This window comes from Phascolarctos cinereus, unplaced genomic scaffold, assembly GCF_003287225.1.
Source record: "Phascolarctos cinereus isolate Bilbo 61053 unplaced genomic scaffold, phaCin_HiC Scaffold_726;HRSCAF=1367, whole genome shotgun sequence".
NCBI lineage: Eukaryota > Metazoa > Chordata > Mammalia > Diprotodontia > Phascolarctidae > Phascolarctos > Phascolarctos cinereus.
The window spans coordinates 361,635,523-361,657,903 of NW_027556098.1; the positions used below are offsets into that span (position 1 = coordinate 361,635,523).

General features: G+C 43.0%; 1 protein-coding gene across 1 annotated transcript in view; it reads left to right on the top strand.

The window, feature by feature from the left end:
- LOC110206318 (bone morphogenetic protein 8B) overlaps positions 1–19,778 on the top strand; it is a 47,273-nt gene extending 27,495 nt beyond the window's left edge. The window contains exons 4-7 of the mRNA XM_020983596.2: positions 8,555–8,749; positions 9,546–9,625; positions 13,920–14,030; positions 18,120–19,778. Of these exons, the coding sequence (XP_020839255.1) occupies positions 8,555–8,749; positions 9,546–9,625; positions 13,920–14,030; positions 18,120–18,269 (536 nt within the window). The 3' untranslated portion in view covers positions 18,270–19,778. The remainder of the gene's footprint in view (positions 1–8,554; positions 8,750–9,545; positions 9,626–13,919; positions 14,031–18,119) is intronic.
- The last annotated feature ends 2,603 nt before the right edge of the window (positions 19,779–22,381 follow it).

Consider the following 22,381-nt stretch of genomic DNA (forward strand, 5'->3'; position numbering starts at 1 on the left):
GGCCCACAAACTCTGGGGTGTATTGAGCCACCCAGTCTAGAAAAGACGACTGAGAATTCAGGGTGGAGTTCCTGCTGTGCCTGCCAGAAAGGTAGCTCTCATTCCCAGAAGTGTAACTGGAATTGGCCTCTCTTTGCCAGTGGGGAAAGGCCTGGAGGCCTTGGTCTTTTATGACTGATCTTTTAAAAAGCTGGCTTAAAGGGCAGAAACTGAGCCCGAGCTAGTGACCAATGATACTTTGTGTCTTGGGAACATCTACAGCTGGGTTGGCCAACCGGCCGGGGTCCACTCTAGCTTGGCTGGTCCTGAACGAGGTTGGGAGATGTCTCAGGCCACTTCTGAATCCCTGGAAATGCTGAGCTGGCTTAACCTAAGCACCAACCAGTAAGGAGGTGAAACAGCTTTGCCTTAATTGAACTCAATTCATCAAAGCATCTATAAAGTATCCAGTGTGCGCAAAAAAACTGTGCTAGGCACTGGAAATGCAAAATGCATATGGCACCCTGCTGTCAAAGAGCCAGTAATGGGGGGGAAGGGCATGAATAACTTTACTTACAATGAGAGTGGTCCAAAAGTAGCTTGATTTGCCTCAGGAAGTAATGGGTTCTCTCTCACTTGAGGTCATTGGGCAGAGACTGGATAACAATTTGTTGGAGACACCGTAGCAGGGATTTGTGATGAGAATGGGCCTTCTAGGGGCCACTCCTAGAGAAAGTAGCTGGTTGAAACTGAGGCCGAAAGCCAACAGTGCAGTGAGTTGGGAATTAAAGGACCTGGGTTTGAATATCAAATCTGTCACTTACTGCATGTGTAATATTGGACAAGTCATTTAACCTCTGTGGACCCCAGTTTCTCTGTAAAATAAAGAGGTTGGACTGATCTGATCTTGTGATCCTTGAAGGAATATAGAGAGATCAGAAGGTAGAGTTGGGAAGAGAGAGAGTGTGAGCAAAGATAAGGATATAGGAGTGGTCAAGATAAGAGCTGGGGATGAAGGAATCCATTTGACAGGAGGGTGGAATCCTGACTCTGACACTAACTAGTTGTGGGACCCTGGGCAAATCGTGACATCTTTTGGAGCCTCGATTTCCAAATCTTTAAGCTGAAGATAATAATACCTGTAATGCCTACCTCTGACTATTGTCATGAATAAAGTACTTTGTTTAAAAAAAAAAGTGATACAAAAGTACTATAGAAATCTGAGTTAGTAGTAGTAGTAGCAACAGTAATAATAATACACAAAGAGTAACATTATGATATATAACTAGAATGGGAAATTGAAGCCAGCTTGTGGAAACCCTTGAATACTGCGATTGAAACTTTGTATTTCTGCTCAAGCATTGGGGAGGTGCTGATGGTTTTTGAATGGACATGATCATAGATCATGATCATAGAGGTTCGTTAGGAAGATTACTCAGGCAGCGGTGTGAAGAATGGTTTGGAAAGGGACACAGTAGAAACAGGTGGCTATACTCATCTAGGGCAGCAGTTCTCAACGTGTGGTCCAGGGACTACTGGGGGACCACTGAGACCTTTTTGGGGGTCTGCAAGGTCAAAACTATTTTTATCATCATCATCATCATCATATTAAGATGTTTTCATTTCTCATAGGATAAATATTTATATTAATAAACAAAAGTTCTTTGGGAGAGCCTAAGTAATTTTAATTTTTTAAAAAATATTTTATTTGTTTTAATCAGACAAGATTCATCCTTTGAAACCCTTGCAATCCCCCCGGCCACCAGTGGAGAACATGAGAAAAACAGAACCTATTACAAACGTGCAAGTCAATCAAAACTAAAAAGTTTAAGAACCACTAATCTAAGTGAATAGTGTGTATAAAAAAGATCTGGGTTGGGCAGCTAAGTGGCACAGCGGATAGAGCACCAGCCCTGGCATCAGGAGGATGAGTTCAGATCTAGTCTCAGTCACATAACACTCACTAGTTGTGTGACTCTGGGTAAGTCACTTAACCCCAATTGCCTCACAAAAAAAAAATCTGGGTGGCCTAGGGGAATACAGGATCAACATGAGCCATTAATACGGTCTTATAAACTGAGACGCAGAAAAAACTAAGTAACTTATAACCAAGGTCATCCATTTAGTAAGTGGACAAGCCAGAGTTTGAACCTAGATCTTATGCATTTAAATTACTTACTGTTTCAACTCAGATGAAAATTAACCCAATTTTTCCATTCCCATATGTTTTGTTGCCGGCTCCACTTAAATCTTGATCTAGTGAGATAATGTATGCAAAATAACTTGCAAACTTTGAAGCTCTGGATGGATCAGCTGTCATTACTATTAATATTATTAGTAGTAATATTTTACTATTCCATTAACTCATCTAGTAACTGGAATGGCATAGAATGTTGGGAACTGGAAGGGACCTACCCTTTTGTTGTACAAAGGAGGAAACTCAGGTCTAGTTAGAGAAAGGAACTTACCCAAAGTCTCTGCATGAATTAGTAGCAGAGTCAGGACCAAGGTCGTCCCTAGTTCATATTTTATTCCTGTTATGAATCCAGTCTTGTGCTACACCTATGCACAGAGCACATTGCATATTAAAAACTTGTGCACATTGGAGCTGCATTTTAATAGTAAGATACGATGTATAAACTTTAAAATGCTATTTCAATAGCAGTTATTATTTAGCAACAACAACAATAATAACATAGCACATTAAAGCTTACAGACACTTTCCTCAAAACCCTGTGAAGTCAGTACTGTAGGTGTTGTCATCCCCATTTTAAAAATGGGGAAACTGAGTCTTGCAGAGTAACTTCTTCACAGCTAGTTAAGTCTTAGAGCTAGAATTGGAACCCAAGACTCCTGGCTCTAAACCTTGTGTGCCTTCTATTCCAGCACTTCTTAAACTGTGGGTCACGGCCCTATAGGGGATGGTGAAAATTTTGGCAACAATAAAAGGTTTCTGAACATGCAATGACCAAAAATTAATTAAAAATCAAACTCGGAATGAATCTGAGGTGTTTCTGGCAGCACTTGCCCGTGTTGCATCATTCAGCTTCACTGCAGCCTTGGCTCTGAACACAAAGCATGTGCACTTTTCACCTCAAGTGCCCTCAGGCCCCACAATGCCAACCAATGCTGCCAAAACAAGAAAAGGGGTTACAAGTGGAAAAAAAGTTTAAGAAGCCTTGTACTATAGCATGATGACTTTCCTTAGGCGGAGAGGCAGAGGCAGGCATCTTGAGTAAGAAGGGGCAGCGCGTCCAGGTACGATTGTGGGAGCGTGTGCGAGATGTTAGGAGAAAAGTCAGTATCCTAGTATAACTAGAAGCATAGGGGAAGAATGAGAAATAAGACTGGAAAAGGAAGTTAGGCCCAAATTCTGAATAGCCTCAAATACCAGGCTAAGGAGTTTAGACTTTAACCTGTAGGAAGTGAGAAATAGATGAAGGAGGATCAGCCAGAGCAAAGCTGCAGAGACATGAACTGATAAGGTATGTATAACAGATCACAGGCAAATGGGGCTCATTCTTGGCATTTCTCAGGGATAGATGCAAAGATCAGCACTTGGGCTCAGCATAGCTAGGTGAAAATTCATGTGAATAATAATAGCTAACTTTGATATAGGGCTCTACAAATGTCATATCACTTGATCCTCACAACAACCCTGTAAGGCAGATGCTATTATTATCCCCATTATGCAGATGAGGAAATTAAGGAGGGAAGTGACAAAGTAAGTGACTTGCCCAGGGTGGTGCAGCTAGGAAGTATCCAAGATAGGATTTGAACTGAGGTCTTCCTGATTCCAAGTCCAGCACTCCATTCACTTTACCACCTAGCTACCTATGTGAAAAAGAGCTGAGTGTCCTAGGAGAATGTAAGGTCAACATGAGCCGTTAATGTGATCTTAAACTGCATTCATAGAAACTCAACATTCAGAACAAAAGAAATGATGATCATGCAGTCTGCCTTGGTGAGACCATGTATAGAATATTGTATACAGCTTGCAGCACCACCTTTTCGAAGAGGTATTGACAAGATAGAGCAGGTACAGAGGAAAATGATCAGAATGGCAAGAAAACAGGAAACCAGTTGAAAGAATTAGTGATGTTTAGCCTAGCGAGTAGCCTTGGAGGAACGTGACAGTCGTTTCTTAGTATCTGGAGGGTTGTCACATAGAAGTGGGTCTAGACTTGTTATGCTTGACTACCCTCCCCCCCCCCAGGGTCAGAACTTGGACCAATGAGTAGAAGTTACAGGGAGTTCAACATGGAGAAGAATTTCTGATTAATCAAGAGCCATTCAAAAATGGTGGTGAGTTCCTCATTACTGAAGGTTTTCAAGTGGAGGCTTCAAGTTGTCAAGAGTGTTGTTTAGGAATGGGTTGGATTAGATGCCCTCTAAGGTCCCTTCCAGTTCTGACACCATGATTCTGTGCTGGGATATAGATTGGATAGAAATGGTGGGGCTAGATTGTGAAGGGCTTTGAATGCCATACTGTTCTGAATTTTAGGCAGAGCATATAAAGTGATATAATGAGATCTATGCATTGGAAGAATGAATCTTGAGTCAAGATGATGTAGTAAGAGTCAGGATTTCTTCCCATTTCACCCAGCACACTTCCTCCACAAAAACCTAAAAAATGCACTAGACCAAATTTTGATCAGGAAATCTAAGTCACAGTGAGTCATTTTTTCCACACAGGACAGCTTAGGAAGGTAGACATAGAAGTCTGATTGAAACGAAAGACACTGAAACAAAAGCTGGCCAGGAGTGCAGCTTGGGAGCCTTCTAGTGTCCAGAGATGGTAAGGGGGCTAAGACTGAACACCAGGGCAGGGAGCATTGGGACAGAAAGAGAGCCCTAGTCCTAAAGAATGAAAGGGTCAAAGAACAAATCATAGAAACAATAAAAAATTTCGTTAAAGATAATCACAACAATGAGAAACATACCAAAATTTGTGGGATACAGCCAAAGCAGTACTTAAGGGAAAATTTCTATCCCTAAATGTTTACATTGAGAGAGAGAGAGAGAGAGAGAGAAACAGATAGGCAGACAGACAGACAGAGACAGAGAGAGAATAGATCAATGAACTGGATATACAACAAAAAAACAACTTAGAAAAATATCAAATTTTAAAACTCCAATTAAACACTAAATAGAAATCCTAAAAGTCAAAGGAGAGATTAACAAAACTGAAATTCTTAAAAATTAAACTAATAGATAAAACTGGAAGCTGTTTTAAAAAACAACAACAATAAAATAGGTGAACTATTGGCCAATTTGAGGTGTTTTTTTTTAAAGAAGAAAACCAAATTACCAATCTTAAAAATGAAAAAGGTGAATTCATAACCAATGAAGAAGAAATAAAAGCAATTATTAGGAGCTATTTGGCCCAACTATATGCCAATAAACTGACAATCTAAATAAAAGGGATAAATATCTATAAAAATATACACTGCCAGATTAACAGAGCAGGAAATAGAATGTTTAAGTAAACCTATCTTAGAAAAAGAAATTGAATAAGCCATAAATGAGTTCCCTAAGGGGGAAAAAAAACTAGGACCAGATGGATTTACAAGTGAATTCTACTAAATATTTAAAGAATGATTAATTCCAATGCCACATAAACTGTTCAAAAAAATAAAGAGTTTTACCAAATTCCTTCTATGATACAAATATAGCCTTAATACCTAAGTCAGGGAAAATCAAAACAAAGGGAAAAACAATAGACCAATTATCTTAATGAATATTGATGCAAAAAATTTAAATAAAATGCTAGCAAGGACATTACAATAATATCTTAAAGATCATACATACACTATGACCTGGCTGGATTTATACCAGGAATGTAGGAGCTGGTTCAGTATTAAGAAAACTATAAGCATAACTAACTACATCAATAACAAAAATCATATGATTTCATATGCTTTTTCAACAGAGGCAGAAAAAGCTTTTGGCAAAATACAATACCCATTCCTGTTGAAAAAAAAAAACCCAACATTTGAAAGCACAAGTATAAATGGAGCGTTTCTTAAAATGATAAGTAGCATCTATCTCGAACCAAGGGCAAGCATTATTTGTAATGTGGATAAGCTAAAAGCCTTTCTAGTAAGATGGGTATTTTACTAGTAACACTAGCTATAGCATTAAGAAAAAGAAATTGAAGGAATAAGTGAGGGCAATGAGGAAACAAAGCTCACTTTTTGCAGAGGCTGTCATGGTTAACTTAGAGAACCCTAGAGAGTCAACTAAAAACTAGCCGAAACAATTAACTCCAGCAAAGTTGCAGTATGTAACTTAAACCCACACAAATCATCTGCATTTCTGCATATTACCAACAAGACCCATCAGGAAAAGGTAGAAAGAGAAAATCCATTTAAAATAACTGCAGACAGTACAAAATATGTAAGAGTCTACCTGCCAAGACACACACAGGAACTATATAAACACAATTATAAAACATATTTCACATATATGAAAACAGATCTAAGTCATTGGAGAAATATTAATTGTTCCTGAGTAGGCCACACCAATAATACAAAAATAACAATACAGCCTAAATTATTTTACTTATTCAGTGCCATACCAATTAAACTCCCCAATAAGTTATTTTATAGAGCTAGAAAAAAATAACAAAATTCATCTGGAGGAACAGATGGTCAAGAATATCAAGGGAATCAATAAAAAAAATGGAAAGGGAACTGGCAATAACAGATCCCAAACTATACTACAAAGCTGTAATCATCAAAACAATTTGGTATTGGGTAAGAAATAGAGAGGTTGATTAGGGGGAAAAATTTGGTACACATTGTTCAGAAGCAAAGATCCCAGCTATTGGGGAAAGATTTCACTATTTGACAAAAATAATTTGTTGAGAAAACTAGAAAACAGTCTGGCAGAAACTAAGCATAGATCAACATCTCATAATGTATATCAAGATAAGCTCAAAATGGGTGCAATATTTGAATATAAAGGGTGATGTCATAAGCAAATGAGTGAAACAGGGAAGAAATTACTTGTCATATCTTTGGATAGAGGAAGAGTTTATGATCAAACAATAGAGAGATTTATGAGAGATAAAATGGATGATTTTTGATTACATTAAATTAAAAAGTTTGCAACAAACAAAACCAATGCATCTAAAAGAAAAAGAAAAGCAGGAAACCAGGAGAAAATTCTTTGCAGCAGATTTCCCTCAAAAAGGTCTCATTTCTAAAATATATAGAGAACTGAGTCAAAACTACAAGAATAATAGTTATTTCCCAATTATAAATGGTCAAAATATATGAACAATCAGTTTTCAAGGGAAGAAGTGAAAGCTGTCAATAGCCATAGAAAAAAATGCTCTGAATCACAAATAATTAGAAAAATGGAAATGAAAACAACTCTGAGGTACCACCTTACTTAACACCCATCACTTTGGCTAGGATGACAAAAAAGGAAAATGAAAAATGCTGGAGGGATGTGGGGAAACTGGTACATTGTTGGTAGATCTGTGAACTAGTCCAACCATTCTGGAAAGCAATTGAAATTCTGGACAAAAAGCTATTAAATTGTGCCTACCCTTTGGCCCAGCATTACTATTACTAAGTCTATACCCCCAGTAGATCAAAGAAAGAAGACAGGTACAAAATATTTATAGCAGCTCCTTTTGTGGTGGAAAAGAATTTTAAACTGAGGGGATGCCCATTAATTGGGGAATGGCTGAACAAGTTGTGATATATGAATGTAAAGGAAAACTATTGTACTGTAAGAAATGACGAAGGGAATGACTTCAGAAAAACCTGGAAAAACCTGTATAAATTAATGCCAAATGAAGTGAGCAGAACCCAGAGAATAATCTGTATAGTAACAGCAATATTGTAAAGATAATCAACTTTTAAAGACTTAGTAACTCTGATCAACACGATGACCAAGTCCAAAGGACTTGTGATGAAACATGCTACCCACCTCCAGATAGAGAATTGATGGACTCAGAGTACGGATTGAAGCATATTTTTCTTCTTTCTTTTTCTCTTTCTCTCTTCCTTCCTTCCTTCCATCCTTCCTTCCTTCCTTCCTTCCTTCCTTCCTTCCTTCCTTCCTTCCTTCCTTCTTTCCTTCTTAAACATAGCTAATGTGGAAATTTGTCTTGTATAACTATACATATTTGTAATGGATTTGTTTTTCTTATCTTCTCAATAGGTATGGGGGAGGTAGAAAGAGAGAGAATTTAGAACTGAAAAAAAATGAAAGCCCTGTGCAAAAAAAAAAAAAAAAAGGAAGGATGAATCTTACAGCCTGTGCAGGATGGATTGCAGGGGGACAGATGGAGGTCAGGAAGGCTGGTTAGGAGGTTGTTGAGGTAGTCCAGGAGGGTAACAGAAAAAGCTGGTGGCCATGGAAATAGAGGAGGGGGCATGTATCCATGAGAGATTTTGATGGAAGGCTCAGTGAAGTCTCGGTGACTGGTTGCGGTTTTAGTGGTGGGTATGGCCCTGGTTCATCAGCCATTTGGCATCCCTAGGGAATCTGCTGTGATCATCGGATATGAATCCATGCCCTCAGTAAACAAATGTGTTTTCTTTCCTGTATATCTCAGGGCGAAGCATCGATCCTGGATTAGCTGGACTGCTGGGTCGGCAGGGGCCACGCTCCAAACAACCTTTTATGGTCACTTTTTTCAGGGCGAATCAAAATCCCATCCGAGCTCCTCGGGCACTCAAGCAGCTAAAGAAAAGGCAGCCGAAAAAAAGCAACGACCTCCCCCACCCAAACAAACTCCCAGGGATCTTTGGTAAGAGGCAGGAAATGAAAGTCTCCAAATACAAGTTAGAGATGTGGCAAATCCTTATTTGCAGATCATAGAGTATGGCAGGAGAGCCAAGGACTAGTTTCCAAATCCCCATCATTCAGAGAAGAGGTGGAATAGGGATGCTCCGGGCAGAACCAAGTCCCAGTAGTAATAAAAAAAAATGGTGCAGGTGCTTCAACATTGCCTTAAAGTCTCAGTGAACTTTATATTTAGTATCTTATTTGATCCTCAGGACCATCCTGACAGAAAAATAGCAAATGTGTCATTAGCCCCATTTTAGAGATGAGGAAACTGAGGCACAGAGACATTGAATTATTTGCTCAGTGTCACACAGCTGATATGTGACAGAACCAACAATAGAATTGAGGTCTCCTGATTCTAAGAGCAATGTCCCATTTGCCCCAGCTGGCTGCCTCTCAGTAGTCCTAGAGAGCAACCATGCCAAGTTTTTCAATGTTTTAATAATTTCATAACTTTTAGTGACTTATTCATCAACCTGATGAAATAATTATAACCATTCACATTTAAATAAGACTTCAAGGCTTATAAAGCTCTTTCTTCATAACAACCCCATGAGGTTAGTAGTAAAGTATTATCCTTCCAATTTTCAGATGGGAAAATTAAAACATAGAGAAGTTAAATGACTTAACCCAGGGTCAAAATGCTCTCTCTACCATGCCACACTCCCCCCCCCACTGCCCTGGGAGGTCGTACACCTGTTGAACTATCTCTGACCAACAGTATTCTAGAAAAGATATTTACCCTTCTCTTCCTCCAGATGACATCCATGCCACCGAGGGCAGACAGGTTTGCAGGAGGCATGAGCTCTACGTTAGCTTTCAGGACCTGGGTTGGCTGGTAATTTCCTATTTCATTTCTTCATTAAGAAATCCTTTTTTAAAAATTGTATATACAAGGTGTCAGAATGTTCTCTGCTCTCACTGACTATTCCAACATGGGTGTGAGGCACAAGGAAGTATTTTGTATGAATAAAGCAATTTTCTGGGGGCTAGTGTGGCCACTTAAAGGGAGGCTTTCCAGGGTGCCCTGGGAGAGAGGTGTTGAGACCTTCCCAGGGAGTTGGAGATGGAGTGGTCCTTAATGATCCTCCAGCGCAAACAAAACAGCTCATGACCTACCACGGACAGCTCCACACTCTGAAGTCCCTGCAAGGGAGCTCTGCCTGCCTCAGGGACAGGGACCAGGCTCTGGGCAGACAGGGAGAGACAGGAACAGGAGGCAAGAAAGAAGAGGAGTCTGTTATGAGTATATAAGTTTTTAAGAAATGAGGAGCTTTTGGTAGTAAAAGTTAACATGGGAGAAAATTTGCTGTTATTTCCCTGCTGTTAGCCATTCCTCTAAGCCAGGGTTACCTTTCTTCTATTATATCTATATCTCCTATGTACCTGTTTCTTTACATATTGTCTCCCCCACCACAATGTAAGCCTCTTTGGGACCATTTGTGCTTTTCTTCATATCCCCAGCACTTGGCCTATCACAGAGTAAACACTTAAGAAATACTTGTTGACTGATTGATTGGGGGCAACACCAGTCTATGGATTGGTGGTTGGGAAGTCTAGATCTAGTCCAACCCCATCATTTTATGGGTAGGGAAACTGAGTCCCAGGGAGGGGGCATGATTTTCACACGGTCACAAAACAAAGGAGTGGCGGAACAAGGACCAGGATTTATGTCTCCTGACTTCTAGTCCAGGGCGCTTCTCCTTTGGCATTGCCACCATTCTAAGGATGTAAATTTGGGTAAGGGTTATTAAGATAAGGGTCCTTGATCAGGAGTACCTAAGAATACTCTCCTAGGAGCCATGATTTACTCCAGCCTAGGCAGTGACCTTCAAGGACTACCTTGACCTTTATGCTTGAAGACCTCTTCCCCTGAGCCTTTGGGGCTATGGCCTAGGGAGCATAGCCCTTCCTTGCTTACTTCCCCTATCTTCCCTCCTTAATAACAAGGCATTAATATTGACACCACCTTTGTTCAGGCCTTGATAACCTCACACTCATTACTGTTGTAATAGCTTCCCAGCACTGTGTCCCTGCCTCTAGTCTCTCCCACTCTCCAATCCTCACCAGCTGCCAAAATAATCTCCCTTATCCGTGGATCTTCCCTGCTCAAAAACTTTCTGTGACTCACTATTTTCTCGAGGATAAAATACAAACACCCAAACCAGACATTTAAGGTTTGCCATGATCTATCTTCAATCTGCTTTTCCAGGCTTATTTCACTTATTTCAAGCTTTTTTTTCAAGCATTCTAGGTTCTAGCCAGACCAGACTAATTGTTTCCTTCCAGCTCTGCCCTTTCTCATGTCCATATGTTGGTGTAGCCTAGCCTGTATGCCTGGAGCATACATCCTCCTCATCTCATTTCTGAAATCCTTCCCTTTCTTCAAGATATGGCTCAGGTGGCATCTCTTCCATGAAGCCTTCCTTGATTCCCTCCCCAGCTCCAGCTACATATGATCTCTCCCTCTGGACATTCTTCTGCACTTTGAATCTTTTTTTTGTCCCCAGTGGATTCTGCTTCGTACCATGCTTATTGGTGCATGAGCCATAGCCTTCCCATTCCTTTTTCAACTCCTTAAAGCCAGGGACTGGGGAAAAGTTTCATCTTTGTATGCTCTGTACCTGCACCTTCTAAAGTCTGGATTGAATTGAATTAATAGCAACATGCTCTCAGGCTGCTTGTTTTGTGGCATAAATGCTCCCTTTGAAGTTGCTGTCAGTTTATATGTTTGTTGCCAGTTCTACCCTCAAGAGGCTATTGATTTCATCCAAAATATTTGGCCTTCAGTTAAGGTCTAGCAAACCAACATTGCCCCTGGTTATAGCCTCATGGTCTGAGCAGCTCTTGAGTGTACTTCATCTAGAAAGAGAGATGAGAGAGCTTTGCCACTCAAAACCCCTTGTTTTGTGCAAAAAATATCTTAAAAGACTGGAGCTTAGCAAGAAAAACATGATATTCAAAAGACGATACATGTGTAGAGCAAGATTGGAAGAAAGTTGGAAGTTGGAAGAAAGCAAGCATTTATTAAGCACCTATGATATTCCTAGGATAAAAGAGAAGGGAGAAGGAAAACTCTTCAGGAAAAAAGGGTGAGATTGTCTCAGACTGGGAGTTTTAAGGACGCAGCCCCTTCTGGGTATGCCAACTGACACAGAGACTGTTCCCACTCATGTGGTAGGAGCATTCAGAGACGCAGAGTGTCTTTATGTTAGGAGCTCCAATCAAGTTATGAGAGAGAGAGAAACAGAGAGAGAGAAAGAGAGAGAGAGAGAGAGAGAGAGAGAGAGAGAGAGAGAGAGAGAGAGAGAGAGAGAGGAGAGAGGGAAAGAGAGAATGAAAAAGAAAAGGAAGAAGAGACAAATAGAGAAGAGGGAGAGAGAGACAGAAAGAGAGAATAAGAGAGATATGGGGGGGAGAGAGAGAGAAGGAGAAAGGAGAAATAGACAAGAGGGGGAGAGAAAGAGAGAGACAGAATGAGAGAGATATGGAGGAGAGAGAGAAAGAAAAAGAGAAGGAGAAGGAAAGAGAAAAAGAGGAAGAAAGAAATAGAAAGAGGAGAGGGGAAGAGAAAGGGAGAAACAGAAAGAGACAGAGAGAGGTAAGGGAGATGGAAAGAGAGAGAGAGAGAGAGAGAGAGAGAGAGAGAGAGAGAGAGAGATTGATTTCCTTATCTGGTATGCAATGTCTGCCCCACACCCAGTAGGATGTAAGCTCTTTGAGAGAAGAGACTTTTATTTTTGTCATAGGAGCCTAAGTTTGGATCTGAAGTGAACCTAGAGGTCATCAAATCCAACTCATCCTTTTACAAATAAGGAAACCGAGGCCCAGAGAGAATTGCTATGCCCCAAAGTTCACAGGGAGCCCAAGTGGCAGAGCAGGGATTTGAACCCATGTCTACTAACTTTAAATCTATTGCGTTTCCCACAGTATTACACTCCAAGTACAGTGCCCAGGATACAGTAGACACCTATTTAATGCTTTCTGAGTTGCACAGAGTCAAATCCCTCCCAGGATTGGTCCGTGAGATATGACTTCATTTTGGTGTCAAAATCCCTTGACTTCCCAGGCATATGGGAGCACAAGTGCAGAGGCAGGAAAGCCCCAGGAGGAAAGTGTTTCCTCACTCTCCATGTTCATGTCATGCCATTCTGCCTTCTCAGTTCCTAAGAATGGTGAGCCTTTGTATGCATCTAGTTATTCCAATGGGGAGTGAATGAGGACACCTCCTTCTACCTAGTCAGAGAAAAGTTCACATTCAACTTTGGGACAGGCCTACCCAGTGCAAGTGGAAGGATGTCTTTCCATCACAGCCTCACGTTCCTGGGCTTTGACTACCCCTAGTTCTTACCAGAATCCATTCCATGCCAGCATGCATTTATTAAACACCTGCTGTGTACATATAGAGTACCACAGTGTTGTTATCAAGGAAAGGTTGTTTGGGGGTTTGAGTTGTTGTTTAATGATATAGGGAATTGTTTTAAATTTGAATTCAAGACAAGTTTCTTTCAAACCCTTCAGGATGTAAGTCAGCCGTGTCTGCCCCTGGGGTTCAGTACCACATCCTCTTGCTGGAGGCCTGCAGATCCCAATTGTGAACCAATATGTGGGACTGTGCTCTCGGCTTCTCTCATAGAAGCCAGCCAATCAGCAAGCACGTATTAAACACCCACCGTGTCCCAGACACTGTGTTAAACCTGGGGACAGGAGTACAAAGATTGAAACAGTCCTTACTGGCAAGCTTGTATTCTGATGGGAGAGAAAACAAGTGCATATGAGTGTATATGAATATAAGAATAAATACACAGTAGTTAAATCCCAGGTGGTTTAGGGAGGGGATCAGGAAAGGCTCCAAGCAAGAGGTGGGGCCTGTGCTATTTCTTGACAGAAGAGAGATTCTGAGAGGCAGAGGGGACAAGAGCACATTCCAGGCTCATGCCAGGCATTGGCACAACAGAGACAGGAGATAGCGTTATATATTAGGACCAGAGAAGGCAGGTTGGCAGCTCACACTGTGCGAGAGAGAGAACAGTGTTCGGTTCCAAGTAGGTGACTTGTTCTGATGTGGTCAGAGTGGGCGGATGGGTGGCTGGGTGGGTGACTGGCTGAATGGAAGTTTTCTCTCTCTCTAGGACTGGGTCATTGCACCTCAAGGGTACTCTGCCTATTACTGTGAGGGGGAGTGTGCCTTCCCACTGGACTCCTGCATGAATGCCACCAACCACGCCATCCTGCAGTCCCTGGTCAGTACCTGCCTTTCAGCTCCCAGTGAGCCCGGCTGCTCTGCAGAAAGGTTTTCTCACTCTTTTGGCTTCAAGTCCTGATTCAGGTTAAAATGACATTGCAAATAAGGGAGGAAAGTAAAAGAGAGACAGGCTCACCACAGCAGTGTTACAAGAAATCTTATAGAATTAATCCAAGTGAATTAGTCCTTTTTACTTAACAGCCTTGGTGTGAGAGTTTCTAAAATAGTACTCTCTGGCAGCTTCTTGACTCTGCAAACTTGCTGACTTCAACTGAGTTTTGATAGATTTTAATAATAAGCAACTTGCACTTACAAAGCACTTTACAAGCATTATTTAATTTAGTCCTTACAACCAGTTGTGTGAGGTAGGTAGTGAAAGTATTATTATCCCCATTTTTCAGATGAGGAAACTGAGGAGAGAAGAAGTAATTTTCCTAAGATCACTCAGCTAGGAAAAGGCACAGCCAGAATTCCTGACTCCAAGTCACATTCAACCAGCATGACCTGAGTCCTATAAGTACTTCTCTGGCAACCTTTTCAATGTGGTACGAAGGAAGGAAGAAAGGAGGGAAGGAAGGAAGGTAAGGGAGGGAGAGCAGAAAGGGAGGGAGGAGGAAAGAGAGAAAGAAAGAAAGAAAGCAAGAAAGAGAAAGAAAGAGAAAGGAAGAAGGGAGCATTTATTAAGTTTTTGCTCTATGCCAGGCACTCAGGATACAAATATAAGCAAAAAGAGTCCTTGCTTTCAGAGAGCTTACATCCTAATAGGTGAAGACCACATAAAAAGCAGTAGAGAGTAGATGGTGGGGATGAAGCCATCTTGTTTCATAGCATGAAGCAATGTTTCTCTTCCTCATTCTCCTGAGACAAACTAACCTACCACACATATTTGTGGGGGAAAGGAGAGGGGAGACTCACTCCAAGCTCTCTGAAGATGCCCCAGCAGTGGCTGATCTGAGATGAACACAGAGGCCCAGAGGTCGGTTTGGCAGCATTGATTTAGAGCTGGAAAGGACCTCTGAGGCCACTGAGAGCAAACCCCTCATTTTACAGATGAGGAAATGGAAGCCCAGACAGGAGATGTGACTTTGCTAGATTCATACACATTGTGCCCTGATTGCAGCATTGATGAGATCTAGTTGTCCAAGGCCTCTAGGTGGCACCATAGTGTATAGAGTGGCCAGTTACACTCAACTTCATGAGTTCAAATCTGGCCTAACCGGGTGATGCTGGCCAAGTCACTTCGCCCTGTTTGCCTCAGTTTCCTCATCTGTAAGATGAGCTGGAGAAGGAAACAACAAACCACTCCAGTATCTTTGCCCAGAACATCCCAAATGGGGTCATGAAGAGTCAGTCACGACTGAAAATGACTGAGCTACAACAACAAATTGTCTGAGGCCAGAAAGAAGGAAGCAGGCTCCTCACACCCTGAGCCAGCCCTACTCTGGACAGGCACCAGCCTCTCAGACCAAGTGGATTTCCCCCTCGTCCCTGTGGGTCTTGGGCAAGTTCAGTGTTTGCGGCAGTCACCCATCTGGTCTGTCCAGCAGTGGGACTTGCCAGGCCGCTGAGTTAGTGGAATATTCACAGGGCTGAGGCCAGCTCGGAGCAGAGGGAAGGTCATTCCCTCAACAAGAGCTGCAGCATCAAATAGCAAATGCCGCCATCAGGCTGACCTTGTGGGGCCCTTGGCCCTAAGAGCAGGCCTCATATCTAGCTGGAGTAAGGTTACCTCCCCTCACCTGGCCCTTTCCTGATGGGGCCAGGGCCTGGCGGATGGTCGAGGGGCAGAGAGGCCTTAGTCTGCCCACAGAAGGGGCACCGCCTGCCACTGCCGCCACCACCGTGAGAAGGGTTCCAATGTAAACTGCAGCCCGGCCTGCCAGGAGTTTAGAATAAATATTTTCATGAAGGCTGAAAATAATCTACTCATTCAACCAGAGTCTTTTTTAAGGAAAGTACTGGTTTAGGGTGTAGTGGAAAGATCACTGACTAGACTTACAATCAGGACACCTGAGTTCATGTTTGGGCTGGGTCAGTTGTGACCTGCGTGACTTTGGGCAGGGCATTCCCCCTCTCTGAGCCTCAGTCTCTTCTTCTGTGAAATGTGCCTAATAAGCCCTCTCTTGTCTCCCACTCAGGCTCTGTAAAGATCCAGTTAGATAAATGGATGTAAAAGTTCGTGACCACAAAGGCCCTGAATAGTTTGAGGGAATCCCCATTCTTTAATGTCCCTTAACTGTCCTTATTACTGTCATTTAGCAGACAGCAGGCTCTGTACAGTGCTGGCAGGGCTTTGAGGATGGGCCTAGTGAGGTCATTTAGGGCCCAACTTGGTTAGCCACCAAGAGGTCAACTTCCTGGTCACCCAGAGGAGCAATTCATTTGGCCAAGGCAGCACTTGAAACTATCTAAGTTGGGCTAGGGTCTGCATTGATGATGGGAGTCCTCAAACTGCTGAGATTATGGGTCTTTTTTTTTGTTGTTGTTTGTGTATTCTTTACTTATGATCATTCCCTCAATTTATTTTCCTTGTATGATTGCTGTAGCAAGCATTTCTTTTTGCTGAGGCAATTGGGGTTAAGTGACTTGCCCAGGGTCACACAGCTAGTAAGTGTCAAGTGTCTGAAGCCAGATTTGACCTCAGGTCCTCCTGAATCCAGGGCCAGTGCTCTATCCACTGCACCACCTAGCTGTCCCTTATGGGTCTTTTTAAGAAAAAAAAAGTATCAGGTTTCAAAAATGTTTTATCGACATCTTTGGTTTAGATCGCCCTCAGTTCCTAATCTATCCCTCTTAGACAGTCATCCTTTGTGACAATGAATAAGAAAGGGGAGAAAGTAGAGTTCAGTGTTAACCAACACATTAGTGAAGTCTGACTATGTATGCAGAGTTTACAGCCCTGGTCCTAACCTCTGCAAAGATGGGAATGAAGCAGATCCTTAGATGTCTTTGGGGGGAACTAAGCTTGGTCGTTATAACTACACAGAGCACAGGCTTTAGAGGCCGAGGAGCTGCGTGGGTGGGTTTAAAACCCACCTTTGGCACTTACTGCTGATGTGACCTCAGGCAAAATGCTGAACTTCTCAAAGCCTCAGTTCTCTCATCTGTAAAATAATCCCTTCCAGCCCGGGGTCTACTCTCTTTTATTGCTGCTCAGTGATGTCCGTCTCCTCTTGACCCCATTTGGGATTTTCTTGGTGAAGATACAGGGGTGTTTTGCCATTTCTTTCTCCAGCTCCTTTTACAGACGAAGAAATGAGGCAGGCAGGGTGAGGTGATTTGCCCAGGGTCACATAGCTAGTAAGTGTCTGAGGTCAGATTTGAATTCACAGATAGAGTCTTCCTGACTCCAAGCCTGGTGCTCTGTGAACTATGGCACCACCTAACTGCCCTTGAATCTACTATCTACTAGACAGAGAGTTATCTTCTTTTTAAAAAAAAAGTTTCTGATTGAAGAAGTAAATTTTGATATTTTTTTTGTCATTGTACTTTCCATGGACATGGTCATAGTCTGTGTTTGTCTTGTTCTGCTGGTGTTGCTTACTTCACCCTGAGTCAGTTCATATAAGTCTTCCCACATTTAAGAAGTATTTTTAAAAAAACCTGAAAACCTTGTGCTCACCACAGAGCCAGGGAGACAGTAAACACAATGACTAAAACAATGCCAATAAAGAGAAGAAGAACAAGAAAAGAGTGGGCTATGAATGCTGTGAAATGACAGGGACTGAGCTTGGCCCCAGAGAAGAGGCATGAGAAGACACCACTCCCTGCTTTTTTGCAGAAGTGGGGGTCCACGGGTCTGAAACACTACATATCACATACAACTTTTTCCATGTGTTGACTCATTTTGCTGAGTTTCCTCTCCCTTCCCCCCTTTTATTTTATCTTTGTTATAACAGATGTGTCTCTGGGAGGGAGAGAGATTGGGAAATGTAAGCGATACGAAAACAAAAATGGATTTGTTTGGGGGGAAAATATCCTGCTTCCCTTAATTTCCTCCTTCACTGAGTGACTTCTGGCCCGCTGGGAGCATGCTGAGCAGCTCCTCCCAGGAAGGCCAAGCTTGCTGAATCCTTTGCCCCCATAGGTGCACCTGATGAAGCCCGACAGTGTCCCCAAGGCCTGCTGTGCTCCCACCAAGCTGAGCGCCACCTCGGTCCTTTATTATGATACCAGCAACAATGTCATTCTGAAGAAACATCGGAATATGGTGGTGAAATCCTGTGGCTGTCACTGAGACCCCTCCAAGGGACCTGCAGCTCATGGAGAAGCCCCATCACTGGTCTTCAGGCCGGCTGCCCAGAGCACCCACATCAGGGAACCTTCTGCCCATCAATAAATAGCACAAACCTCCCTGCTTCCGGATAGATGGATGGCTTTCTGAAGGGGCCGGAAACACTCCAGAGGATTCTGTTGACTGCAGGCCATTAGCTGTGAAAGCCCAATAGCATGGGATGGGGGGTGGGGAGCTGCTGGGATTCGTGAGCTCTTGGGTGTGTGGTCTGCGCCATAAGTATTTAGCCCCTAGACAGTGAGGACGATTCTTCATTTGGCAGATCTCCACTGATTTAGCAACCTTAGCTGCCACTGGGCACATGGCAACAGACCACCTCTAGATGCTCAGATAGTCACGCCCCTCTGGCTTCTAGGAGGAGAACAGGGGGCTCATGGCAGGATTCACTGTCAGAGAATCATCTCTCAAAGGATCAGAGCTCCAGAGCCGAAAGCCCAAACCCCTCATCTTACTGATGATTTGCTAGATAAGCAATAACAGACCCAACATATGCACCTTATGTAATTAGCACCTTTGATGCAGATAATAATGGCCCCATTCCTATAGAGAGCATTTCACAGCCTGCAAAAGTCCTGTGCTATAGGGAGTGGATCAATGATATCCCCATTTTGCAGATGAGGAGACTGAGGCTCAGGGAAGGAGTGTGATTTCCCACAGTAACATAACAAGGTAAGAGACCAAATCAGGACTTGAACCAAAGTCTCCCAACTCTCAATCCTATGTTCTTCCCACTATCCCGACGGGGTTTCCCTAGTTAATGCAGATTAACTAATTGAATTGGTTCATTGTTTTCTAAATATGCACTAACCCTATTTCTTGAAGGCCATTTTTTATTATGCAACTCACTCCAACCGGACAAACATTTATTGAGTACCTACTGTGTGCCAAGTGCAGGGGAGGTACAAAGAGACAAAACACACAGTAGGGAAACATTCAGGCTCCCTGGAACTCTCTGGGATTACATCAAATGACCATGTTTTTAGCCTTGGGGATACTCAGATCAGACACCAGTAATTGCTTTCAAGTTCAAGGCTCCTAATTTCCATGATGCTCTCAGGCTGTCTGGCAGGCAAGGACCTCCCCCTGGAAGCTCCGTGGAGGAGTTAGGGCTGTTGGCTCACAAGAGCTCCATCTCACTACAACCAACCTCCACAGACTGACCAGATGACTTTGTTGTAATGGAATTTTATTCAAAGGTATGTGTTTTCATTTGGATTAGCACATTATCATAAAATCCTGGAGTCGGAGGAACCACAGAGCCAGACTCCAATATACTGTATTTTTAGCAGGTAATCAATACTTCCAGCGTTGAGGGAGCAGCCTGCTCCCTTGATGGATTATTGGACAAGTCTTGGCAAGATAGTAAAATACTATTTGTATCACAAATCTCTGATCATTCCTATTAATGTTAGAGCTACATGGAAATAAAAGAAAGAGGGGAAGGGACATGTATATATATGTGTGCGTTGGTCATTTGCAAGTCATGGAAGACTGTCCTTTCTGACCATAGAGAAATGGACTAAATGGTCCTCTGAGGAAACAGGAGTTCCCAGCTCCCAGTCTAGGCTGGGAGCAGGAGAAAGAAGGATTCCCTGTGACTCTGATTTTAATCTCAAGAACAAGATCATTCAGGAACTTCAGACAAAAGGGGATGGGGAAGAACACTTCATGCAGGGATGACTACAGCCATGTGGTGCCCTCTGTTGGTGCCTAGGAGATAGTGCTGCCTCAGAGATGGACAAACGTGTCCAGATGCCAGCCAGAAAACCACTAAATGATTAGAATTATGAGGATCTTTAGAGCTTGAAAGGACATTAGGTATGATCTAATCCAATTTTCTCCCTCTTTTGCAAGTGGGGAAGCTGAGGCCCAGAAAGGTGAGGGAACACACCCAAGATACGAGAACTCAAACCCAGTCCCACAACTCCCAGCATTCTCTCTCCCCCCTCACTATATCAGGATTTTAAAGCTGAATGGTACGTTAGAGACAATCTACTCCAATTCTCTCCTTTCACAGAAGTCCAGAGGAGAGAAGACACTTGCCCAAAGCCACCCAGAATAGGCTAGAATAGTGGGAGGGCTTGAATTTGAACCCAGGACTTTGGCCTGCCCACTCAAGTCTCTTTCTACTCGACACAAAGGCTCCAGGCTACACAATACTCTTCCCTGAGCATTTCACTCTAGACTCACACAGGAGCACTGAAGTCACCAAGGAGGTGTTACAGAGAGGCTGCCGAGGGTTGACGGATATTCTCACTCTGTCTCCAAGTGGATAAACAACACCCAGGAGTCTACAGAGCTGTCTTTCTAATGTTGCTTAATGCCAAAAAAAAAAAATAGAGAGGAAGGAAAAAAAGGAAATTTCTAAAGACAAGCCTACTGAAGTGCTTTTGTGTTCTATATTCTTTTCTCTGAACTACCAATTACTCAATTACCACTGCTTGTCATCCGCAGCGGCCCGGAGGCAGGTGGCTTGCTCACAGACCCAGCCTGACTCATGCTTTTGATTCAAGGCTTAGAACCGATGGAAAGGCCCAGCCCCATGTTACGACTGCTTGCTTGTTCCTACTGAACCCATTTGTGCCAACGTAGGGTAGGAAGAATTTGAGATGGTAAAGACTGAGCATTTCCCTGAGTGTCTGGCTTATTCTTTCTTATTTCCCTCTCCCAGCTTCTCGGTATGTGTGAATTAGTTTGGGCCATGGGAAGTCCCTTACTGAATTTGGTGTGTTACTAAGCTTCAGTCGTCTATCTACAAAGTTGACAGGGCTTAATTTGGACCTTGTGTTGAGTGGAATGAGAATGAGCCCTAGAGAACCATTCCGAGTCCTGGCCCCACTCCCTGGTGGCAGGCAGATTGGCCAAGCCTTGCATGCATTATCCCTAAGAAGAAGCCTCAATGGAAGAGGCTACCCTACCCTGGGAGCAGGACTTCTCAGCAGGAGAAGGTCACAGGAAAGGCATGAGAGGCCTTTGCACTTAGCAACCTGGCTTTTTGAGGAACGATCCATGTCCAAACGGATGGTAGCCAGGGCCAAGTACAGCAGGGTGGCCTGGAAAGAGTGCTGAACTCAGAGACTCAGGGGACCTGACCATCTACTAGTCCTGGGCCTGCCTCTGCCCTTAAGGAGGGCTGCTTTTGGAGTCAAAGGACCTGGGTTCTAGTCCTGACTCCCTTACTACCTGTGTGACCTTGGGCAAGTCATTTAGCCTCTGGGCCTCAGTTCTTTATCTAGAAAAGGAGTAGGTTGAACTACATGGCCTCTAATGTCTCATCCAGCCCTAAATTGAGGATTTTGGGATCCCTGAGTCTCAATGTCTTCCTCTGTGAACGGACTGAATTGGATTTTCTCTGAGCTCCCTTCTAACTCTGACCATTCCATGCTCTAAAGCTTCTCCCAACTCTGACATTCTGTGTTCTAAGGTCCCTCCCAGCTCTGAGATTCTGTTTTCTAAAGCTCTCCCAGCTCTGACATTCTCTGTTCTAAAGCCTCTCTCAGCTCTGACATTGTCTCTTGGGGCAGAGTACAGGGCTTTGGAGAGGAGGTGATATACAGCAATCCTTATGCTTCTTTCTTGCACAACCAAACTCTTCTCTGAAGTAGGGAGACTAGACAATGTCCACAATGCATTTATCAGCTGTGTATGCAAGAAGCTAGCTCAGACTCTGAATGGCTATAAATACTAATAATCTCAGAAATGAAAGCATCCACATCGTATCACATCGGGAAAGTGCTTCTCACCCACATTTTCATTTGCTCCCATAGTGGGATAACAACAACACAGGATGTCACACCTGCCTCAGGAAGGAGGGTCATGAGACTGGCCTCTTTGATATTTCTTCAAAGGCCTGAAAGATGAGGGGGCAGACAATGCCATTCAATTTGCAAATGAGATTGTAGACAGAGGAGGTGTGGAGTGACAGGTTGGCCAACCTCTTGAGCTCCATTCTGGCCCCGATTGTTTTAGAAACCATAGGATCTCTGAGTTAGGGTCCTAGGAGGGCATAGTCCAACCTCCTCTCCCACCAACCCCCAACAGAAGAAAGCTTACAG